The sequence below is a fragment of the Mustela lutreola genome, chromosome 6, assembly GCF_030435805.1.
Source record: "Mustela lutreola isolate mMusLut2 chromosome 6, mMusLut2.pri, whole genome shotgun sequence".
Taxonomy (NCBI): domain Eukaryota; kingdom Metazoa; phylum Chordata; class Mammalia; order Carnivora; family Mustelidae; genus Mustela; species Mustela lutreola.
The window spans coordinates 118,573,419-118,593,614 of record NC_081295.1 but is presented as its reverse complement, the minus strand read 5'-3'; the positions used below and the strand labels follow the sequence as shown (position 1 = coordinate 118,593,614).

The following is a 20,196-nucleotide window of genomic DNA, read 5'->3' as shown; positions in this document are numbered from 1 at the left end:
CTTTGATGCTATTTGTTCTTTCTCTTTCAGGGATCCAACACTTCTTTTCTTTGCCTTTTTTTTTTTTAGGTTTATTTATTTGAGAGAGAGCAAGAGCATGAGTGGGAGGGGCAGAAGGAGAGGGAGAAAGAGAATCCCAAGCAGGCTTCACACTGAGCGCAGAGCCTGACTCTGGGCTCAATCCCATGACCCCGAGATCACGACCTGAGCTGAAACCAAGACTCAGACACCAAACCAACCGTGCCACCCAGACACCCCCTGGGCTCCAACATTTCTTATACACTGATGATTCTCTCTTGTTTTCTCATACTGTATAGTTGTTTTTTTTTTTTTTTTTCCCTAGAGTTTTTCTGTCATTTAGTCATTGGGGCAGGAGAGAGGAACTTCTGCCAGCTTGGCCTAAACTTCAGCAACACTTTTGTGCAAGCATCGTTCTGCTCCTTGTAGACACGTTTCATAACTAACACTTCATTAAACCTGGTGATTCCCAAATTCAAACAGTGGCATTAGAGTCACTGGGGACTCCATGGACCCCCGTCCTGGGGACTTTGAATGCACAGTCTGGTTTCGGATTCACTGGCCTACTTAGTGGGATGGGTAGCAAAGAGACTCAAATACTCACGATAGGCCACCTACTTTGCAGGCTAGTTTGTGGCAGATGCCTAAATGCCAGGACCTCTAACCGCCAAATCAGCCAAATCACCACTTCCGTAAGTGACTGGCACACTGGGTGGTGTGGAGATGGGGAGTCTAGGGGACTGCTTTCTCCTTGGACCGCGGGAGGGTGAGAAGTTGCAAAAACACACTGGGGATAACTCAAGGACAAGAGAGATACAATGAGCACAATTGAATGCAAGTGAAATGAATGATCGCTGCGGGCCTCTCTCCCTCCCACAGCGATATCAACTCTGCAAACCCCAAAGATCAAACTGGGGCCAGAAAATTCCCCCATCTAGAGATTTTTTTTTTTAAACTTTAATTGCTATCCTACTGAGGGGCCCAACTCCAGCTTTGAGGAGATATATTTACTGGTTAGATTTGCAGTAATGATTATTATTGTTACTGTTAAGAAGAATACATTCATTGTCTCCAGTGAGCTCACAATGCTGCACAAACATGACCTCATTTCTCCTCTGAACGGGGCAGGTATTGTTAACTTTGTTTTCCAAAAGAAGGACACAGAGGTCCATTGCAGTCCAATGCCTTGAGCAAGGCCACACATCAAGAGAGGGAGGGAAGATGGAAGCAGGCCCCAGACCTCTTCCATTTGGGTCCCAGGGCTCTCTGCACTGGTCTAGGCTCACTTGTCCGGTCAGTGATTTGACTTATCTTACAGCCACAAAGTGGGATGCAGGGGTCTGAGAGGATCAGAATAGTCAGAGTCACCAACAGGAGATCCCATGAGAGGAATAATCATTACTTCTCAGGGAATCAGCCAAGTCGGGACTCCAGGTTCTGCCAGCAAACCTCTCTCTTGTCTGGCCCCTAATTCACAAGCTCCATCTGGGCTGAGTTCTCTCTCCACTTCCTCAACAAGGGACTTGGACATTTCACCCCTGAATCTCCTCAGACCAAGAACCACATTCACATGGGGCACCTTCGACTCAAGTCACGATCCCAGGGTCATGGGATCGAGCCCTGAATTGGGCCCTCTGCTCTGCGGGGAGCCTGCTTCCTCCTCTCTCTCTCTCTGCCTGCCTCTCTGTCTTCTTGTGATCTGTCTGTCAAATAAATAAATAAAATCTTAAAAAAAAAACAAAACACATTCACACAATATTTGTCCTTCTTCCCCATGAGGAGTTCCTGCTGCTAGCATGTCCCTTGGGTTGGTGGCAGTATATCTGGGCCACTATGCTTTCTCTGGGTCTTTACCTCTGCCGTTCCCTCAGCCCTATCCCAGAATACATTTTGCCCTTCCCACTCTTCACCCTTCCTACCTAAGCTTCAAGCCTCAACGTGCCTAAGAAACCTTTCCCTTGGCCTTCCAGAAGAATCCTTCTCCCTCTCTAAACCCCTGCCACCCTTATTCATTCATTCCACCAATAATTACTCAGGACTTACTCTGTGGAGGCAGGCAATAGGGAAGATGATGGGGATTCAACAGTGAACAGTCAGACAAGGTTCTTGCTCTCACAGAGTTTACATTCTTACGGGGGAGACAGGAAAAACTAAACAATTCAGTAAGTCAAATATTTATGAGTTGTCCTAAGTGTGTACGGACGTATCCCAAATCTTCCCCTCTCCCATGGGGAGATGAGGTCTCCCCATCTTCCACTCTGTCCAAGAAAGAGCTTGCCTTGTCTAGGTATGTCAAGAAGCTTTATATGGCCAGTGGATGATGGCAGGCGAGAGTAGAGGTGCTTGGGTGAGGCTGGAGAGGGAGGCAAGGCTAGCCTACAAGTGCATTAAAGGCCATGCCAAACCCCTGAATTTCACATTTAGATTTATGAGAAGATATTGCAAAATTTTCATCAAGGAGTAACATGATTTGATTTATACTTTATGACAGAGATTCTCAACAGGGCTGGGGTGGGGGAGGCCCAATGTTGCCCCCTGCTTGGAAGGGACATCTGACAACGTCTGGAGATGGTATTTAGTTGTCACAATTTGGCAAGGTGTGATGCTGGCGTCTGGTGAGTAATAGTCCGGGATTTCGCTGAGCACCCCACGGTGAGAGGGACAGCCCCCCTCAAATATCCAGAGCACTGTGGTTGTGCAGCCCTACTTGAAGAAGACTCGGGCTGCCTGGTATAGAACAGGCTCTCAGGCGCCACCAATCTGCCCAAGGAGTCCCTCTGCATTTAACCAGGCCCTCCAGGTGACAACTGCCATCCATAAGCCACAAGCTTGATAGCAGGGGAGGGGCCCTTCTGGTATCACTGCGAACCCGCCACCTGCTCTGCAGGGGAGGCCAAGGGATCGCAGGGAACGGCTCAAAAGGTGCCCTCTTCCTCCATGGTCACAAGCCAAGATCTTGTCATGACAGCTCCTGCCAGCTCAGTACTCTCCTCCTCTTTGACCTCTTGAATGCCAGACCTGCACGGGGCCCCAGATGGCACTCGATGCCTGGCACTTTCCAGAGAGTTTATGGGTATTTACACCAGCAGGCAAGCCTATCATCACAGCCCGGCCTCGTAAATCAACAGAGTGAAAGGGCTCTCCTCTTGCTCCAGTCCCCCAACTTGAGGTTGGTTCTAAGATTTAGGACAGACTCGATTGAGCTGTGGTGACAATGAGAGGTCCAGAGGAAATATCTCCCAAGGAGGAGGGGACTGGTGCCTCCTCGGGGCTGGGGTTGGCCGAATGGAGGGTAGGAGAGTTTGCCTTCTGTGCCCCAGTTATAAACTGTTCTTCTTCCACTTCTATGGGCTTTGGGTTTTATATTTATTTATTTGGAGGGGAGTGTTGCTTGTGTCATGGCGACTTTGAAGAGAGCTGTAGAAGACCCCTCTCTGGGAAAATGAACACTGGAGACAAAAGTTTATTTACAATTCAGGAGATCCTCAGATCCCCTTGAAGCCTATCCATGACCTTGGGAAATAATTTACCCTAACATATCAATGACTAACAAGGTTCTGTATTTCCATCTGAATGGGGAATAAAGCCCTTAAGCCAAAGGAACTGGACTTCTTCCCCATCAGTGGGCTGAGACACAAGCCAAAGGGGAAGGGAAAGCATCTCCTACCTTCTCAAGTCTCCCCATATCGCTGCTGTACCTACATATAAAGCTGGGTTTGGAGGTGGGGAAGCACAGGAGAGGGCAAAGGCAACAAGGCCTGTTTCTAGGCTAATTTGGAATCAAAAGACCACCTGAGACTTGACCCAAGGGTGGCTTGTTGGGGCCACAGTACCAGATACTGCTGGTCAGCCCAGAGCATCTGATTTCGTTAATGGGCCAGTAAAAATTAGGGGGACAAAGGCCGAGCCCTGGCAGCTCAAATCAGTCTCCTCAGCAAGAGGGAGCAATCTCGTTAAGAGCTGTAACTGAGCAAATGGAGGACTCATTGCGTTTCATTAACTTTAATGGTGCTCGTTATGTTGGCTTCCAAGGGCTGTGGGATGGGCAAGAGAGAGCCAGACTCATCATCAGCACTTGGGAGCAGGCTGGCTCTCATGGGCACCCCTGAGGCGCCCAGCGCCGAGTTGGAAGCGGCTGTTCTTGCTACCCCCACGGGCTCCCCAGCCCAGCACGACATCCTGGCTACACAGGCAAGAAGCCCAGGCCTCAAGGACTCATTCTTTCCTGCCAGGGTGGAAAAAGACAGGGACAAAGAGCTTGGGGCAAACCATCTCCAAGCTGCGCAGGCCACCTGGCTCCGGGCACCCACAGAAAGAGGCCCTTCCCCAGGGCCAGCAAAAGTCTGGCCCCCACGACAGGATCATGCCAACCCAGAGCCTGGCCCTGGGGCCATTGTCAATGCCGGCCACGTCCCTGACCTCCTCCTCCTTCTCAATCCCAGACATGTACACTGCCAGAAAAACGGAAAACAAACAAACAGGGCCAGCAGAAAACACATCACCAAACAAACCCGCCTCACATTGTCCTCTGTGGTCGGCCGGGGCCTAGAGCCAGAGGCCACTGGCCTGGAAAAGCCCAAACAGCTCCGTGAGCACAGCCTCCTCCCACGGCAGGGTCTGCGTGGCCATCCCTCCCGTGGTTTGCTTCTCTTTCTCCTTCTCCATCTTTCTTTTCCTTCTGCCCGTTCTTTCCCCCCTCTTACTTTTTTTGTGTGCCTCCCCCTTCTCTTTCTGCATCCATGATGAAATAAACTCTCTAAACATTGAAGAAATCCTGCAGAGTACATCAAGGCCAGAGTATATAAAACCGGTTCAGGATGTGAGCCAGCCACACTGCTGCCTGGCTTTAAAGTCATCCACCAGGGATTCCAGACCCATGCACGACCCCTTAACATCATGTGGAAATCGGCTCTTCATCGTCCGGCCCAAATTTCAGATCTTAGTACTTGTCCCCTCTGATATTCGTCTCTGAGTTGAGCTACATTATTAATTCCCTGGAGACCTTCCCCCTCTCCAAGCCCTTGCTCACCTCATTTCTACCACCTGGAAAGTCCTTGCCCTCTTCATGCAACTCCACATATGGGAATTCTATGTATTCTTTGAGGTCATCTTTAAACCCTCCCCTCTGGGGCGTCCCAGGCTTCCAGCTGGAATTAATCTATCTTCTTTGTGCCCTCATTAGAATTTCATGTTGGCACCTTTGTGTTTGGGCATTTACCATGTTCTGCCTTATATTCTAATTATTTAGATGCAAATTTCTCTCTCCTACCTAATTATGAACTTGAAAGCAGAAATTATGTCATCTTTGAGTTCCCATATCCTTTAAGTTCCCAGCACCTAGTAAGTGCAGAAAGAATGTCAAACTCATTAAAAATCGAACCAACGGTTATAAGAAGCACACATACAATTAATTCCACATCTTGACTTCACCGTTTGCAAATTTGTTTGAGGCACTGGGTTCCTTGAGTAGGCTCTCCAGGGTCGGATTTCAGGCGTTTGCCAAGGGCTAGAGGATGGTATGTTAGATGGCGGCACCTACTGGCCAAGGGTGACATTACAGCTTGGGTCGGCTGCGGAGGAGCAACCCAATTTTCCAATCAATCCTGATGAGACTGGACCAGGGTGTGGAGGGGTGGATAATGCAGAGGAGGCCTAGAATGAGTTCCTCTCGCTCCTCACTCCTCGGGAGCTTTAGGCTGATCAAGGAGAGGAGTATTCCTGAGTCTGGGCCAAGGCTTGCTCTCCACCAGCACCCTGCAGCCTCCTGCAGACTGATAATTTTGCAGGACCAGAGTGAGACACCGAGGAATAACAGCCCGGCTGTGATGCCCTTTCACTTTGCCCAACTCAGCTTGGCATGGTGCCTGGGCCCCTTCACTTTGCCCAACTCAGCTTGGCATGATGCCTGGGCCAGCTCTCCACCTAAAACAGAGGAAGAGAGGTGGCATGAAGGGAGAGCCTCTTGCCAGACAAGGGAGGCAAACTTCTGTATGGATATTGACACTCAGCGTAAGCACACAGCGGGCAAACATTCTGACTCCTTCCTTGCAAGTTTTCAGCTTCTGCTAACAGGATTCTAAGTCCTATGGGAGCCCTTCTCAGAAAATACAATAGAAGCTATTGGAGAACTGGGTTTTTTAAATAGCCATTCACTTTATGAATTGGTTCATGAATACCTTGAACTTTGCCCCAGGACCTCATCCTTTCTTTGATCCAAGGTACCAGAGGAATTACACTTTTAGGTGGAGGGGTAGGGGTCCCCCTCTGTTTCTCCAACTTTTCCTCTGGGGAGGGAACCCAGTGGGGATTTGAGAGAGGAGAACCACGGGGAGACAGGTCAGGAGGAGCAAAGCTAAGCCAGCTGTCAGCAAAGTTGGGAGCTCGGGTAGGAGCTGTCCTGTCCTCTGCCACACCTTTGTTAAGGTTTCAACCAGTAACTAAAGACTTAACCAGCAAAGGCTTAATCTCATTACTCTGTCTTGCAGTGATATTTGTATTTAGGACCCAAGGAACACAAAGTAGAGCTCAAAGGAACGATCCTCTTATGATGGGATTGTAACCATTGGTGGGAAAGATCTTGATAGAGTGGTTGAAAGAGAATGGGGATTCTGCCTCCTGAGCCTGCTTCCCCCCAAAAGAAGCTGCCTGTGGACGTGGCCCCATCCACCCTGGCCCCTGGCCTTTGGGAAGGTTCTGGCTTGCAAGGTTCCAGTTCTGGGGCTTTCTCTTCCAGAATCTGAGGGTCCCTGGCCAGAGTCACCTCCTGGGCCTCCTGCATCTCTGTGACTTTTCTTTAGTTTGAAGTCTCCACCCTGGCCCTCCATTTAACCCTCCGGAGCCACCAGTCCTTTCAGGAACCCGGAGCATTCTCAGGCTGGCGGGAGGCAGAGAGACAGGTCAAGAGATGTTTCTTGGGATCCCCTTGAATCTCCTTGGGATTCTATGAGCTCACTATTCCCTCATTCTTTCGTTCACTCAATTAACATTCACTGAGCACCACTATGTGCTCAGGGCTGGGGAAATAGTGATGACCAGTATGGGTCTCAAAGGTTTGGAAGACCACAGCCATTATAGTTCAGCATGGCTAGGGCCATCTCAAGGACCACTGAGCTCCAGGCCTGCAACAAGGCACATTTAAGCTGAATCTTGAGGGGCAGCTGTGGCTTTCCAACTGGCAAGAACGTAGCATATGCCAGGCATGGTGTGGTCAGTGATGGCGAGATCAGAAGACAAACATAAGATGTCATTGGAGAGAAGGGTCCAGGACTGGCAAAGAGGGCCCCGTAGGCCATACTAGTGGTCTGGAACTTACCCTTGTCAGACAATGGTACCCAGGAGACACAGTGAGTGTCTAAATGAAGGCAGGGACAATGGGGGTTGACAGGAGGGATGGATTTGAGGGAGGTTTCACAGGATATGGTGGTTTATTAGATGGGGAGAAAAAAAGAGGCCTTCCAGTCTTGGAGAAATTCAGCTGGGGCTGCTGAGTGGGTTATGGGGCCATTAGCCCCAAAGTAGAGATCACAGGAAGAGGACAGTTCAGGGGAGAGTGTTGAGAGGAATTATGAGTTTGATGGGGTGTCAGTTCAGCTTAAGGTCTTGAAAAATGCCATTGGAATGAGCTATAAGTAGGCATAAATATAGAACTAGACAGAAAAGAGAGAAAGGAGCTAGAGATCGAGATCCGAACATTGGACACATGGCATATTTATTTGATAGAGAGAGACAGCAAGCAAGGGAATACAAACAGGGGGAGTGGGAGAGGGAGAAGCAGGCATCCTGCAGAGCAGGCTTAATCTGGGGAACCTGGGATCATGACCTGAGCCGAAGGCAGACATTTAACGACTGAGCCACCCAATTGACCCTGGAGAAATAGCATAAAAGCCAGAAGAAATGTGGGGGTTAGGGATGTAGATCTGGGAGTCTCAGCACATTGGTGGTAGCTGGAGCCATAGGGCCCTGCAGTGTGGAGCAAATTGCCCACCACCTTGTGCTGGGACTTTCATGAGACTTATCAGCAGTAAATCTCCAATAGGCTGCAAGGTCAGAATTGTGTCCTTCTCGGTGGCCGGGTGAGGAAGTTGAAGCTCAGAGACATGAAGAAACTTAGTCAAACTCACCCACTGATGGGCTGGGCTTGGAACGTAGAACCGTCTGACCACAAAGCCAATACTCTTTTCACCACCCTTGCTGTCCCTGGGTGAGAGTCCCTAGGGAGGCCATGTAATGTGAGAATTGAGAAAATCCAAGCTAGAAACACTTAAGAGGCCAGTGGAGGGAGAACAGCCAGCAGGGGATCTGGGAAAAGAAAGGGCTCCAAGAAGGGGAAGAAAAATGTTCAAAGGCTTCTGATGACGCAGGGAGGTCAGGCTAGATAAGGACTGGCACAGAGCCCCAGATGTGGAGATGTGGAAGTCACTGGAGCCCCAGCAGATGTGTGTGAGAGGGGCTCCAGGCCAGATTGCACTAGGGTGAGGGGTTACGGGAAGCGGCAAAGTGGAGATGAACAACCGGCGTGCTCCTCCAAAACGTCCAGGAGCCCAGAAGGACAGAGGAGGCAGGATCTGGGGAAGTTTGTAGGATGATGCAAGTTGTACTTGTGTTTGTAGGAGAAGGAGCTGAGGTGAGGGATTCAGGAGAGGGAGGGGGTAACGGATAGCTCCAGCTCCCTGTAGGGCCAAGACAAGATGGGATCCTTGCACATCCTTGCAGGATTGGCCCTGGCCAAAGGGAGGGGCCCTTGTCCCAGCAGTGGGGGGGTGAGGGGTGGAGGGGATTAGATGTTCATGCCCAATGGCTTCTGGCTTTTCCATGAAATAGGAGTTGAGGGTACTGCTGGGAGAAGTCAGGGGGCTAGATTGCAGAGGAGAAACCAAAGTTTGGAAGAGCAGCTGTGTAGAAAGGGACAGAGCACAGACTTGGGGCTGTTTGGAGACTTGCCTTGTGATGTGGAGGGGTCTGGAACCACACATTGATGTCGATGCCAGTTGGCAGGCTGGGTATTTTTGTTTCCTCCATGGAAGCAGCTAGGGAACAGGTGGGAAGGAAGCAGGTGGCAAAGTGACTCAGGTGTGGGGGTGGGCAGGGAGGAAGGGCTGGGAGGACACTGGGATGAGGGGCCGAGGAGGCCACCCAAGTGGCCAGAGGAGACTGGAATAGGTGTGGGCAGCTTGGACCAGGCTGTCCCCCCTCCTCACCCAAGTCTTGGCAGGGCTGCTGGTAGACCTCTCTTATAAAGGCAAAACTAAAAGCCTTGGAGCAAGTTAGTCCTAGAATCCCAGGGCTGTAAGACTTTGGAGAGCATTACTTCCAATCCTCTGCCTATATGGCCAAATGGCTCCTGAGCCATCCCAGATAGGTGGGTCACAAGGACCGACCAGGGTCAATGTGTCTGCTGACCTGGTATGATCCGCCCCCGCCCCCCTTCTTCCATTTCTTTGGTGGTTGTTCTGAGCTTTCTTTTTTTTCTGTCAGTCACTGATTTTTGTTTCTATTTCTATCTTGTCCATCGATTTCTTTCTAAGTCATCAAGATTCACCTCAAATCCCTCCTCATTCACGAAATCTTGGATGACTAACTTCTGTGTGGTGGCTTTCCATGGTTCGTTGCTGCTGACTGCTTGATGTTGCATTTGCATATACATAGTATGTTTTGCATATACAGATCTTGCCTTCCTGGTGAGATTCTAGCATTCGGGGGATTTTCCTGGTGATGCCCAGGGGTCTGGAACCCTACACACTAATGCTGATATATCTCTTTGAGTCAGGAATCACATTTTCTATTTCTTCTGTAGGCCCTAGAGGGCCTGGGACAGCGTGTACTGGGGAGAAGGTAGGCAATTAAGTACCTTATTCCACTTGATGGGAGGCTTCATGAGTGATCAAGTCGTCAGGAAGAGGAAGAGCGAGAACTGGAAGGGGTAGGACTGGCAGCTTGGAGGGTACAGGCTTAGGGTACAGTCAGAAGTCAGGGGAGACATAGATTCTGCTTCTAGCTTTGCCTCTTAAATTTGTGTGACCTTGGGCAAGTCATGTGACCTCTCACCAGACAAATATGATGCTTAAAGCCCCCCCTTTTAAAAAAGATTTCTTGGGGCGCGTGGGTGACTGTTGTTGAGCATCTGCCTTCGGCTCAGGTCACGATCCCAGGGTCCCCGGATTGAGCTCCGCATCGGGCTCCTGCTTGGCAGGAAGGCTGCTTCTCCTTCCCCCACTCCCCCTGCTTGTGTTCCCTCTCTTGCTGTCTCTCTGTCAATTAAATAAATAAAAGCTTTTTAAAAAATAAAATAAAAATTTTTTTTAAAGATTTCTTTATTTACTCAAGAGGGAGAGAGAGAGTCTTAAGCAGACTCAGCGCTGAGCAAAGAACTGGATCCAGGGCTTGATCTCAGGACTCTGAGATCAAACCAAAAGTCAGATGCTTAACTGACTGCACCACCCAGGAGCCCCAAAGGCTAAAGCCTTTTGAAGTTGTATTCTTACATGATCCTCCAGAGCAAGATGACTGCCCTCTTCCCTCTTATATGTGATGGGGCTGGTCTGTGACCCTCAGCCTGCCCTGAATGATTAAACTGTAACAGTGGGCAGAATGTGTTAGTTCTCTGTGGATTCGGAGGAGACAGGATACAGCATGGAGGAGGTGCACAAGCTTCAGAGTCAAGTCTGGGCCCAAGTCCTGGCTTTGCCCCTTTGTCGTCAGTCATCTGGCTGACTAAGAGCCTCAATTTTCCTATCAACAAAATGGGCATAATAGTTCTTGCTTGATAGGCTTCCCATGGATTGCCTGTTACAGTGCCTGACCCACACAGAAAGCGCTCAGTGAAGGGTAGCTATGCGCTCTAATCTGAGTGTCTGGGTCTTCTTCATGCTGATAGGAGATGTGAGGTGGCAGGGAAGGAGGGATTCTGGCACTACCCTACCTACCTTTCTACTCTCCAACTTGAAAGTGATGCTGATGGGTGCAGTGTGTTCAGTGCATGGCATTTCTGGAAACTTCTCAGTAAGAACGTGTGACAGGGGTGCCTGAGTGGCTTGGGCTCAGGTCATCATCCTGGGGTCCTGGGATCAAGCTCCACCTGGATCTCCCTGCTCAGCCAGGAGTCTGCTTCTCCCTTTTCTCTACCGCTCCCCCAACTCGTGTTCTCGATCTCAAATAAATAAATAAAATCTTAAAAAAAAAAAAGATCATGTGACAGACAGAACCTATTGGGGGTGGTGAGAATTGAACCCAGTTAGTTGTTCTTATACCCAGCAGCATCAAAGTTTGGCCCAGGACAAGACTGCTTGTTCCCAGGCACTACTATACCTTTATTATCAAACACTCTGGCCTTTGTTCCTTCTGAGAAGCAGTCAGAAGAACAGCAGTAGCCCCTGCCTACTGAATGCCTACTATGTGCCAGGGGGGTTTCCATTCATCATTTCATTCAATTAATGCCATAACATTTCAAGGTGGATGTTTTTATTCCCTTTTTGGGATGAGACAACCAAAGCTCACTGAGATTGAATAACTTACCTGAAGTCACATAGCTAGAAAGTTAACAGAGCTTTGCCTTTTAAATCTAATTTAATTTTTAATTTTTTAAACTTTATTATTTTTTAAGATTTTATTTATTTATGTGACAGAGAGATAGAGAGACAGCACAAGGAGGTAGAGCAGCAGGCAGAGGGAGAGGAAGAAGCAGGCTGTTCACTGAGCAGAGAGCCCGATACAGGGCTCGATTCCAGGACCCTGGGATCATGACCTGAGCCGAAGGCAGCTGCTTAATCAACTGCACCCCCCAGGAGCCCAAATGGACCCATTTTATAGATGCGGAAGCTGAGGAACCGAAAAAAAGCAAAGTCTTATGGAAGGAGACTTGGCAGGGATGCGGAAGCCTCTGAGTGTGCTAGGCCCTGGCAGAGGCTATCCCCAAGCAGCATCAGGCTGGGTCCCCAGCCCAGTTTTCTCCCTGAATTTCTGCAGGGGAAATTAGAGGGAAATGAATGTCGGAAGCAACCGCAAAGGAAAGTGAAGGTAGAAAGCACACCGTGGCCCGAGAGAGTGTGGGAGGCCCAAAGAACCCAGGAATACTTTGCTCCTGCCGGCGCGGCTATGCTATGGCAAGCATAGGCTGCTGCTTTTGTAATACCACCTGCAACTGCCATCTCTTGATTTCTTCCTTGTCATTTTCTAACGTCGCTACCCAGTTATGAGCCCCTGCAGAAGTGGACAGGGCAGAGGGTCGTGGGACCAGCCCCCCAGTTAACAGTGCCCAGAGAGAAGCCTTGCTTCTGCTTCCACAGAATCCTCTGTAGGGCTGGGGGGTGGGCTGAGACCAGACTGGATGGCGGGGAGAAGGGCGGGGAACTGCCTCTTCTGCCCAGATGTGGAGGAAGCTTCCCCGGTCCTAGAGGGATGAAGAAAAAGTTGGCAGAATGAGGGGGAAAAAAGGAAACCAGAGTAAAAGACACCAAGTCTCCCAGAGACTTGGCAGCTAAGGCAGGGCAATAGCCACACTCAGGGGACCAGGGAATCACGCTAAACTAGAGACAAGGTTTGAGGTGATCTATTAATCTGTCCCTGCAGACTCCTTCATGCCAACCTACCCTGCAGTTTAGAGGGTAAGCTGGAGCCCTCTTCTCTAGGGACCCAGAGAAGTTCATACGAGTGTCCAAAGCAAAGCAGAGACAAAGCAAGGCACTGTGTAATCTCTTTTCCCTGCCTTCCGGGTGGGGGGTCTTCAGCTCTCTCCCTGTGTTCCCATGTAGATCAGGCACCATCTGACAATGTCTAATAACTCCTCTTCTCCTCCTTCTTCTTCGTCTTCTTCTTCTCCTCTGCTTTCTTCTTCATCATCTCCTTCTTCTTCTAACCACTCTCTTGTTTGGGACAGAAAGGATGGCAAGTTTGTACTTGTCCCCCAGCCCTATACATAATTGGTGACAGCAGGCAAAGCAGCTTTAAGGGGAGGGGTTTGCCAATGGAATGAAGGAGGGAGGGAGTCCTAGAGTGACAGAGCTGGAAGGGACCTGGGAGAACGCTTGACCCAACCTTTTGTGGCCTCCACACCATTCCTGTGATCTGCGTGCTTCTGTCCCTACCATCATCTCTCAGGACAATCAAGGGTTCTCAAGACCTCCTCCCCCAGGCTTCCTAACCTAAGGGCTCTCTCTCTCTCTTTTCTTTTCCACCAAGGAGCTAATTCACCCTCTTGTTTTCTAGATAACGCTAAGGCTCATTGAGATGTGACTTACCGAAAGGCAACCTTCGTCCCAAGACAGAACCAGGACAAAACCCCAAATGCTTGAAACTGTTTCCATCTTCCTACTCTTCTACTCAATCCCAAGGGAAGGAAGGGCTCAATTCTTCTCCCTAGGGGCTCAGGAGACCTCTGACATGTCACACCTGTCACCTAGTTGATGTGGACTGCCAGTGTCAAGGTTGTTTAAGAACAGAGTTACTTTCAAGGTGATTCTGGTCATTTCCCTTTCTCCCGGGTAAACTGAGGGCTTTCTGAGGTTGGACTGGGTCCTGCTTGTTTCTTCCCTGAAAAAAATTGGCTCTGAAGCTTAAGTAACTGCCTGGAACTTGACTGACTGAGCCCCAGACTCCAAGAAAGCCCTCACCACCCTTTTCAAGGGCTCTTTCCTCTAGGATAAAAGGAGAGAAGATGCTGAGCTGTAAATTGACCCAGAAGGCAGTGTCCATGGGCTTTTTTATATCTTTTGCCCTTATTTTTTGCAAATATCATTTATCTTTCCTCCACTGCCCAGCTTTTGGAGATATGAAGAGCTCAGAATGGATTGGCTGGGACTGCATCCTGAGGCTGTGAGGGCAGGTTTGGAGAAGCGTTATGTGCAGATGTTTGTGTCTGTGTTTACACGCATGGGCACATTCCTGGGTTAGCTCTTGCCCCTGTGCTGAGGGCATGAGAGCGTTTTATATGTGAGCTCACTTCTATATGAGTAGGGTAACTCAGTGGGCCACCTCCAAGGCCAGAACTGCAAAGGAGTCGCCCTGGGGCCCGGAGTTTGAGCTGGAGGAAGGCTACTTTCTTCTTGGTCCTCAATTAAAGTTTACTCAGTGCTAGGAAGGAGCACGGAGACCCGAGGGGGGCGGGGGTGAGGGGTGCGCTGGAGGTAAGACTTGGCAGGGTGGCCCTCGGCCCGAAGTGGGAGCCCCTCTTGGTTTTTCGAGGTCCCATGTGGCTGTGTCCCGCGTGTCGGGCTGCGTCGGGCGGGCGTGCCGGAGTGCCCGTGCGATCCCGTCCACCCCAGCCTCCCCGACACCCGGGGCTCTCTTTGTCTCCTCGTGGAGGTGTGCCTGCAAACCTGCGTCGCACAGCCCTCATCTCGTGCGAGCGCCGGGGCGCACCCTAGCTCCCCCACTCCTTCCGCAGGGAGAGAGAACGAGCCAGAGCCCGGTGCTGTTTGGTCTGGAGCCGAGCGGGGCTTGCATTGATCCATTGATTGTGCGCGGTCTGCGCCTGACCTCCCTGCTCCCGGGGAAGCCGTCTCCATGGAGACCGGCCCCGCTCCCCCAGCGCGGGATTGTAAATTCCTGCAGGCAGCGGCCCGGCAGCCTGGGGAGGGGGCCGCCGCGCCCGGGCGCGCAGGGGGAGCGGCCGCCGCGCCGAGGCCCCATTTGAAAGAAAAAAGGGCACGAAAAAGGAGGTGGTGGAGGAGGAGGGGGAGGAGGAAGAAAACGAAAAGGAGCGAGGAGAGGAGGAGAAAGAGGAGGAGGAGGAGAAAGGCGAAGAAAAAGAGACGGGAGCCCGAGAGACAGAGAAGTAGCAAGAGAGGAAGAAAGAGAGGCAGAAAGGGCGTGTTTCTGGCGCTGCGTTTCCCCTCCCCTTTCTCAGGTCCTTCGCTCGGGCTCTGCGCGCTCTCCGGCGGCAGCTCTCCTCGGGCGAAGCTGGGAATTGGGTGGGATTATACGGAGCAGCCCCGCCGCCGCCGCCGCCGCCGCTAGCAGAGCCCAGCTCGGAGAGGGCTGTGGGTCCCCTCCGTCATTGGCGCCGGGCGCCCCCAGCCTCTCGCTCTCTCCGCCTCGCTTTCCCCGGCGTCGGGCCGGGAGAAGCCGGCAGCATCGGGAGCCTCCCGACGAGGGCGCCGCGGTCCGCGCCCCGCGCCCGCAGCCCCCGGCCCGGCCCCGGCGGGGCGCCCCCTCCCCTCCCCCCTCCGGCGCGCGGGGGCCCCGCCGGCTTCCGCCCTCCCGGGGCTGCCAGACCGGCCCCGGCCGCCCGGCTGCGGGTGGCTCCAGCCATGGGCTCGGGGCGCGTGCCCGGGCTCTGCCTGCTCGTCCTGCTGGTCCACGCCCGCGCCGCCCAGCACAGCAAAGCCGCGCAAGGTAAGGAAGGAGGGGCGCGCGGCGGCGGGACTGCGGGAGCTGCGGGGGCTGCGGGGCCCGAGGGCGGGGGCGCGATTTCGGAGGGGCAGGGCAGGTGCTGGGCAAAGCGTGCCGCTGTCAGAGCCCAGCACCATGCACCCGCACTCTGGCCGGGGAGCTGACCTCGGGGCGCTGCGTCCCGGGAGAGAGGCTGGATGAGCCGGCAGCGACACAGAGGAGTGAGAAGTTTGGAGGGCCCTGTGCAGAAGTCACCACGCACCTCAGAATTCTGCCCGACTTCACTGCCGCCCCAGCATCTTCGAAAGATTTCTTGTCCTCCAAAAGTACGAGAGAGACTCTTCCCTTCTCTCAGACACTGCCAGAAACTTAAGCCGTGGCCTGGAGAGACGGAGAGAATGAAACTTTTCAGCCACGCCATGTATTTCTTCCCCTCACCCCCAACCCTCATGCAAAGTCAGACAAAATTTCCCAGTTAGTTGTCTTATCAGTAGAAAAATGTTAAAGAAAAATAGGATCTTTTCTGGAAAGCCCAGCTCGTCTCTCACTGGATGGTAGGGCGGTGAAGAAGAGAAGAAAATTTCTGACTGGTTCCCAGCAAGAATGTCGCTTTCTGCCTCTTTGGGGGGAAATCTCTTTCGTCTTGCATGGCTTTCATTTCTTATCATAATATTTATTTATTAAGGCCTCGGGTTTCCAATTCCATTTAAATCCAGGTCAGAATTGCATTAAAATAACAAAGTAAAATTCCAGGCCGGGGAGCTCTGACAGATCCCTCTAGGAATTAAAGAGAGAGAGAGACAGGGAGGCCCTGCAGCCCCCATCACTGACCCCAGGCTCATTGCCTGGCCAGTCCCAAGGCTTTGCTGGCAAAAAACCAGGCTGGTGGGCTACAGTTCTCTTGGGGACAGGCTCCCCTCCCCCTTGACCTCTTGCTGCACCCTTCCCCCATCATGTCCTCACCCAGGAAGAGATTTATATGGACAAAAAGAAAATTCCTCCTGGCAAGGCTTGGCGGAGGAGGATATGATTCTGCCTATTGTCCCAGGGGCTCCTGAAGCCAAGATGGGGTGTGGAAGTGGCTGAGCCAGAAGGGAAAGTTGAACTTGGGAGTTGGGGAAGCCTGAGTCTCTGGCAGTCAGGTCACTATGTCCTGGAGCCTGAGCCCTTGGCTCTTAAGGTGCTCTTGTGTACTGCATGGGCTCCCACTCTGATAAAAGGATGGTGCCCTATCCACGCCAGTCCCTTCTCCCAAACGTTGCCTCTTCAACTACCTCCTTCCTCCAACCTGTCCTTTAACAGAGCCCAAGGACCAGAGATCCACAGCTGTCACATACCGACCTCACAACCTGCCAACCCCAAACTGCCTCTTCTCCAGTTCTGGTTCCAGACAGCCCACTCCCACCCCCAGCCTGGGAGCAGCCCCTCTCCCACTGTGGATCTGCTTGTGTTTTCATAAACAAAGCTGGCTTTTGTAGTGTGTGCTGACTTACTCATAACATGGAATTAGCTAGGGAGTTTAGTCTGAAGGAAGGAACAGATTTCATTCAGTAATCTAGAGACAAGGTAAGGGCCTCTTTCAAGTTGGAGCCTGTGTCTGTAGTGGCCTAGTGAGACTGGGGGGCTGGGGGCAAAAGAGGGAGCAAACAGTATATTCGGGGGGGTTCCCAGGGCTCATGGAGACTTCTAGAAGGGACAGGTGCCACGGGGAGATCAGCTTACCCTTCGGGAATAGAAGGACTCAAAACCCCTCCCAGGTGCTCTGGGGCTCCCTTTTTCATCAAGACACCCCTCTGGGTGCTGCTGGGGGCAGGGGATGCAGCCAGAGTGGAGGCCCCTGCCCTCAAGGAACTTCCATCCTCCTAGTTTTGTTTCCTGCTTATATTCAGGCTGCAGTTAACAGTGCATCTTCCTTCTAATCCCCAAGTCTAGCCGGGCATAGAATCGAAGCCTGTCATTTCAGCTCCTCTGACGCTGCTGTTCAGGAACTGTGTCAGCCCGGTCTATCAGAGGTGGCCTAACGACAGGTCCGTTGGGGTAGAGGGTCTCTGGACCCAAATCTTCAGGCCACTGCTGCAGGAAAGACAAGTACTGACTGGGCAGGGCAACCTTACCCCTAGATGGAGTGCTGTGGACATCCCTCGCTCCCAGACAGATCTCCTGAGTATCACGCCAGCAGGTGTGCTTTCAGTGCCATGTGCTTTTAGTCGAAGCTCTAGTGGGTCTCTTTAAATTACAAAGACTCTAGGCAACTGTCTTGTGCCATTATTATATCTCTGGATAGAGTGTGTGTGTGTGTGTGTGTGTGTGTGAGAGAGAGAGAGATGGGGAGAGAGAGCAAGAGAGAGAAATTCACCACCATCACCCACAGGAGGTAGAGCTGGGTGCCTGTGTCTCTCGTGACTTGGTTGTTAAGCCTGGATACGAACATTTTCATGTCTTTGAGAACCGTGTGTGGATGAATGGGTGGGTAAGCTCGTGTCACCAGGAGTGAGTGAGCATGAGGGTACATGGTTTTGAGTGTTTTTTCAAGTGCCTGTCTGTGTATTTTAAAGTAGACAGACTGGATAACCAAGATAATTGTTAACTTAAAAGCATTAATTTGCTTTGCTTTTTTTTTTGGGGGGGGGTTGCAGCAGTGGTTAAAAAGATCTAATCCTTGCTTAGGGCTCAGGTTACAGCTGAATGAAAAGGTCTCCTGGCTTCCCCAGGGGGAAACTTGTCCCCAGGGCAGGCTCAGGGAGAGCCAGCCTGGCCGTTTAGTTTACCTGGTTGTTTTTTCTTCTCATTAGGGATAAAATGTTGATAAAGTCATGTATTTAGAGTTTCCAAGTAACACCATCCCCGAGACAGAGAGCGTTCATCTGGCGGCAAACAGTGTCTCTCTGTCTCCACGCGTCTCTCCGGGTCTCTGTCTGGGTGTATGTGTGTGTCTCTCTCTCTTTCCCCCACCCCTCTCTTCCTCTTTAATGTGGCTATTTCCTCTCCTCCCCGCTTCCCTGGGCTCCTGTGGCCAGCTCTTACAGTGAGGGGACTGTTCCTCCTAGCCCCTCCCTCCAAAATATGAAATGAAAACCATAACCGTGTCAGCGGGTGAGGGTGGCCCCGTGGGCAGCCGGCTATTGCCTGTGCCCCATCCAGGCCACACTGGGGAGAGAGAGAGAGAGAGTGAGTCCCCACTCTTGGAGCCTGATCTTCAATCAGTTGCTTTTAAGCCTGTCTCCCCCACCTCCATTTTTCCAGAAGGGTGGAGAAGGGGGGGGTGGACTGCTTAGAAATTCCTCAGGAATCCCTTTGACCTCTCTTCTCTCAGTGACATTTCCCCCGGGGAGGTGGGGGAAGCCTGGGGCCAGGGGAGCACTTCTCCACTTCTTACCCCTCGTCTCCTTGAGCCTCCTCAGAGCGGAAGGAGAGAGAGGGGAGCAGAAGACACCGAGGCCAGAATTACCGCAGGCAGAGAAAGAAGAAAGTTATCAGCCACCCCTAAATGAGACTGTTTTCTGAAACCTTCAGGAATCTGAGAGCATGAGAACCGGTTTGAGATGTGAGCAGCTGGGACCTGTTGTAAAAGGAGCTGGCCCTGGGTGTGAGTTTGGGAATGTGAGGTGTGCATTCACTGGGGAGTGCGAGCGTGCGTGTGCATGATTCGGGGTGTGTGTGTGTGTGTGTGTGTGTGCATGTGTGTGTGTGTGTGTATCCACCCGTGTGTGTGTGCATGCGCCGTGCTCCGGTGAGAGGAAAAAGGAAGCAGGGCAATGTGCGTTTTGTTTTCGTTGGAGAAGTCAAGAAGTGGAATGGCTTGGTCCAGTGCCGTGGATTGAGGGTGGGGGAAGGGAACGGAAGGTTTCAGACCCTCTTGCAGAGATGGAGGCAGAGGGGCTCGCTGCCTGAATTTACCCCCGGCCCTGCCCCCGGCTCTGGACCCCTCGTGTCAGGGTGTGGGCCTCCCTTGACATCCCGTACCTCTAGCACATGACCACTTCTAAGAAAGAGTCCCTGTCAGGGCTGGAAACTGCAGGGCTGCTTCTGAGACGGGCAGTGCCCGCAAGAGGCCCAGACCCGGGGACAAGTTCTTCAGGCTCAGTTAGAAGACAGCAGTCTGGAAACAGAGGGACGGCTGCGCCTGGCTGGGGGAAAAGTGATACAGCAGCTAACTCAGGGATGCCCAAGGGGTAGAGGAGCTAGGCATCTGGGCTAGAAGGGGACACAGACCCTCCCCTCCCCCCACTGGCCTCTCTGTCACCAGCCTGTCCTCCCATGCCCGAGTACTGCCAGCTCCAAATGGCGTGTGGTGGGGCGTTTGGTGCCCGTGGGTTGGTAGACGCAGAGCCTGAGGACTGGGGCCCTTGAGGAAATCATTGAAATGCCCTCCCTCACTTGTGAAATGGACTAGAGTATCAGGAGAGTCCCCTTCAGCTCTGAGATTCTGCACATCTCATTGAAATCTTCCTGCTGGAAGGCAGAAAACACTTGAAAAATTCTTGGTCCTGCCCCCAGGCTTCTGGGGCCTTCCTGCCTGACGCTCAGGCCCTCTGCCTGGGCCCTCCTCTACTGCTCCGTGCCGGAGTCTGTCACTTGGCTACTCCTCCTTGCTTACCCCACCCCAGTTTCCTGGGGCCCCAAGTACCTGATTGTTCTGTGTCCTTAAGTAGACTCCCCCTGGAAGAGCGTCTACAAAACAAGTGTGTGTTTCTGTGCGTGTACGTGTGTGTGAGGGTGTGTGCATCCAGCAGCTTTGGGTAGGGGAGCTGCGATGATTGTGTTCTGGGAACTGAATCCTATCTGGGCAGGCCCCGGAGGCCCCAGTCCCTGGTCCTGTATGGTGTATTCTCAGCTCCAAGCCTAGCCCTCTGT

General features: G+C 52.0%; 2 protein-coding genes across 5 annotated transcripts in view; one reads left to right on the top strand and one right to left on the bottom strand.

Moving 5' to 3' along the window:
- The window catches only part of TCP11 (t-complex 11), a 138,966-nt gene that overhangs the window by 82,836 nt on the left and 35,934 nt on the right, over positions 1 to 20,196 (bottom strand). The window contains exon 2 of the mRNA XM_059178562.1: positions 15,605 to 15,723. The gene's annotated coding sequence lies outside the window, so the exon portion shown is untranslated. The remainder of the gene's footprint in view (positions 1 to 15,604; positions 15,724 to 20,196) is intronic.
- SCUBE3 (signal peptide, CUB domain and EGF like domain containing 3) overlaps positions 14,665 to 20,196 on the top strand; it is a 34,135-nt gene continuing 28,603 nt past the window's right edge. For all 4 annotated transcript variants that reach the window (XM_059178542.1, XM_059178540.1, XM_059178541.1 and 1 more), the window contains exon 1: positions 14,665 to 15,345. In XM_059178542.1, the coding sequence (XP_059034525.1) occupies positions 15,261 to 15,345 (85 nt within the window). In that variant the 5' untranslated portion in view covers positions 14,665 to 15,260. The remainder of the gene's footprint in view (positions 15,346 to 20,196) is intronic.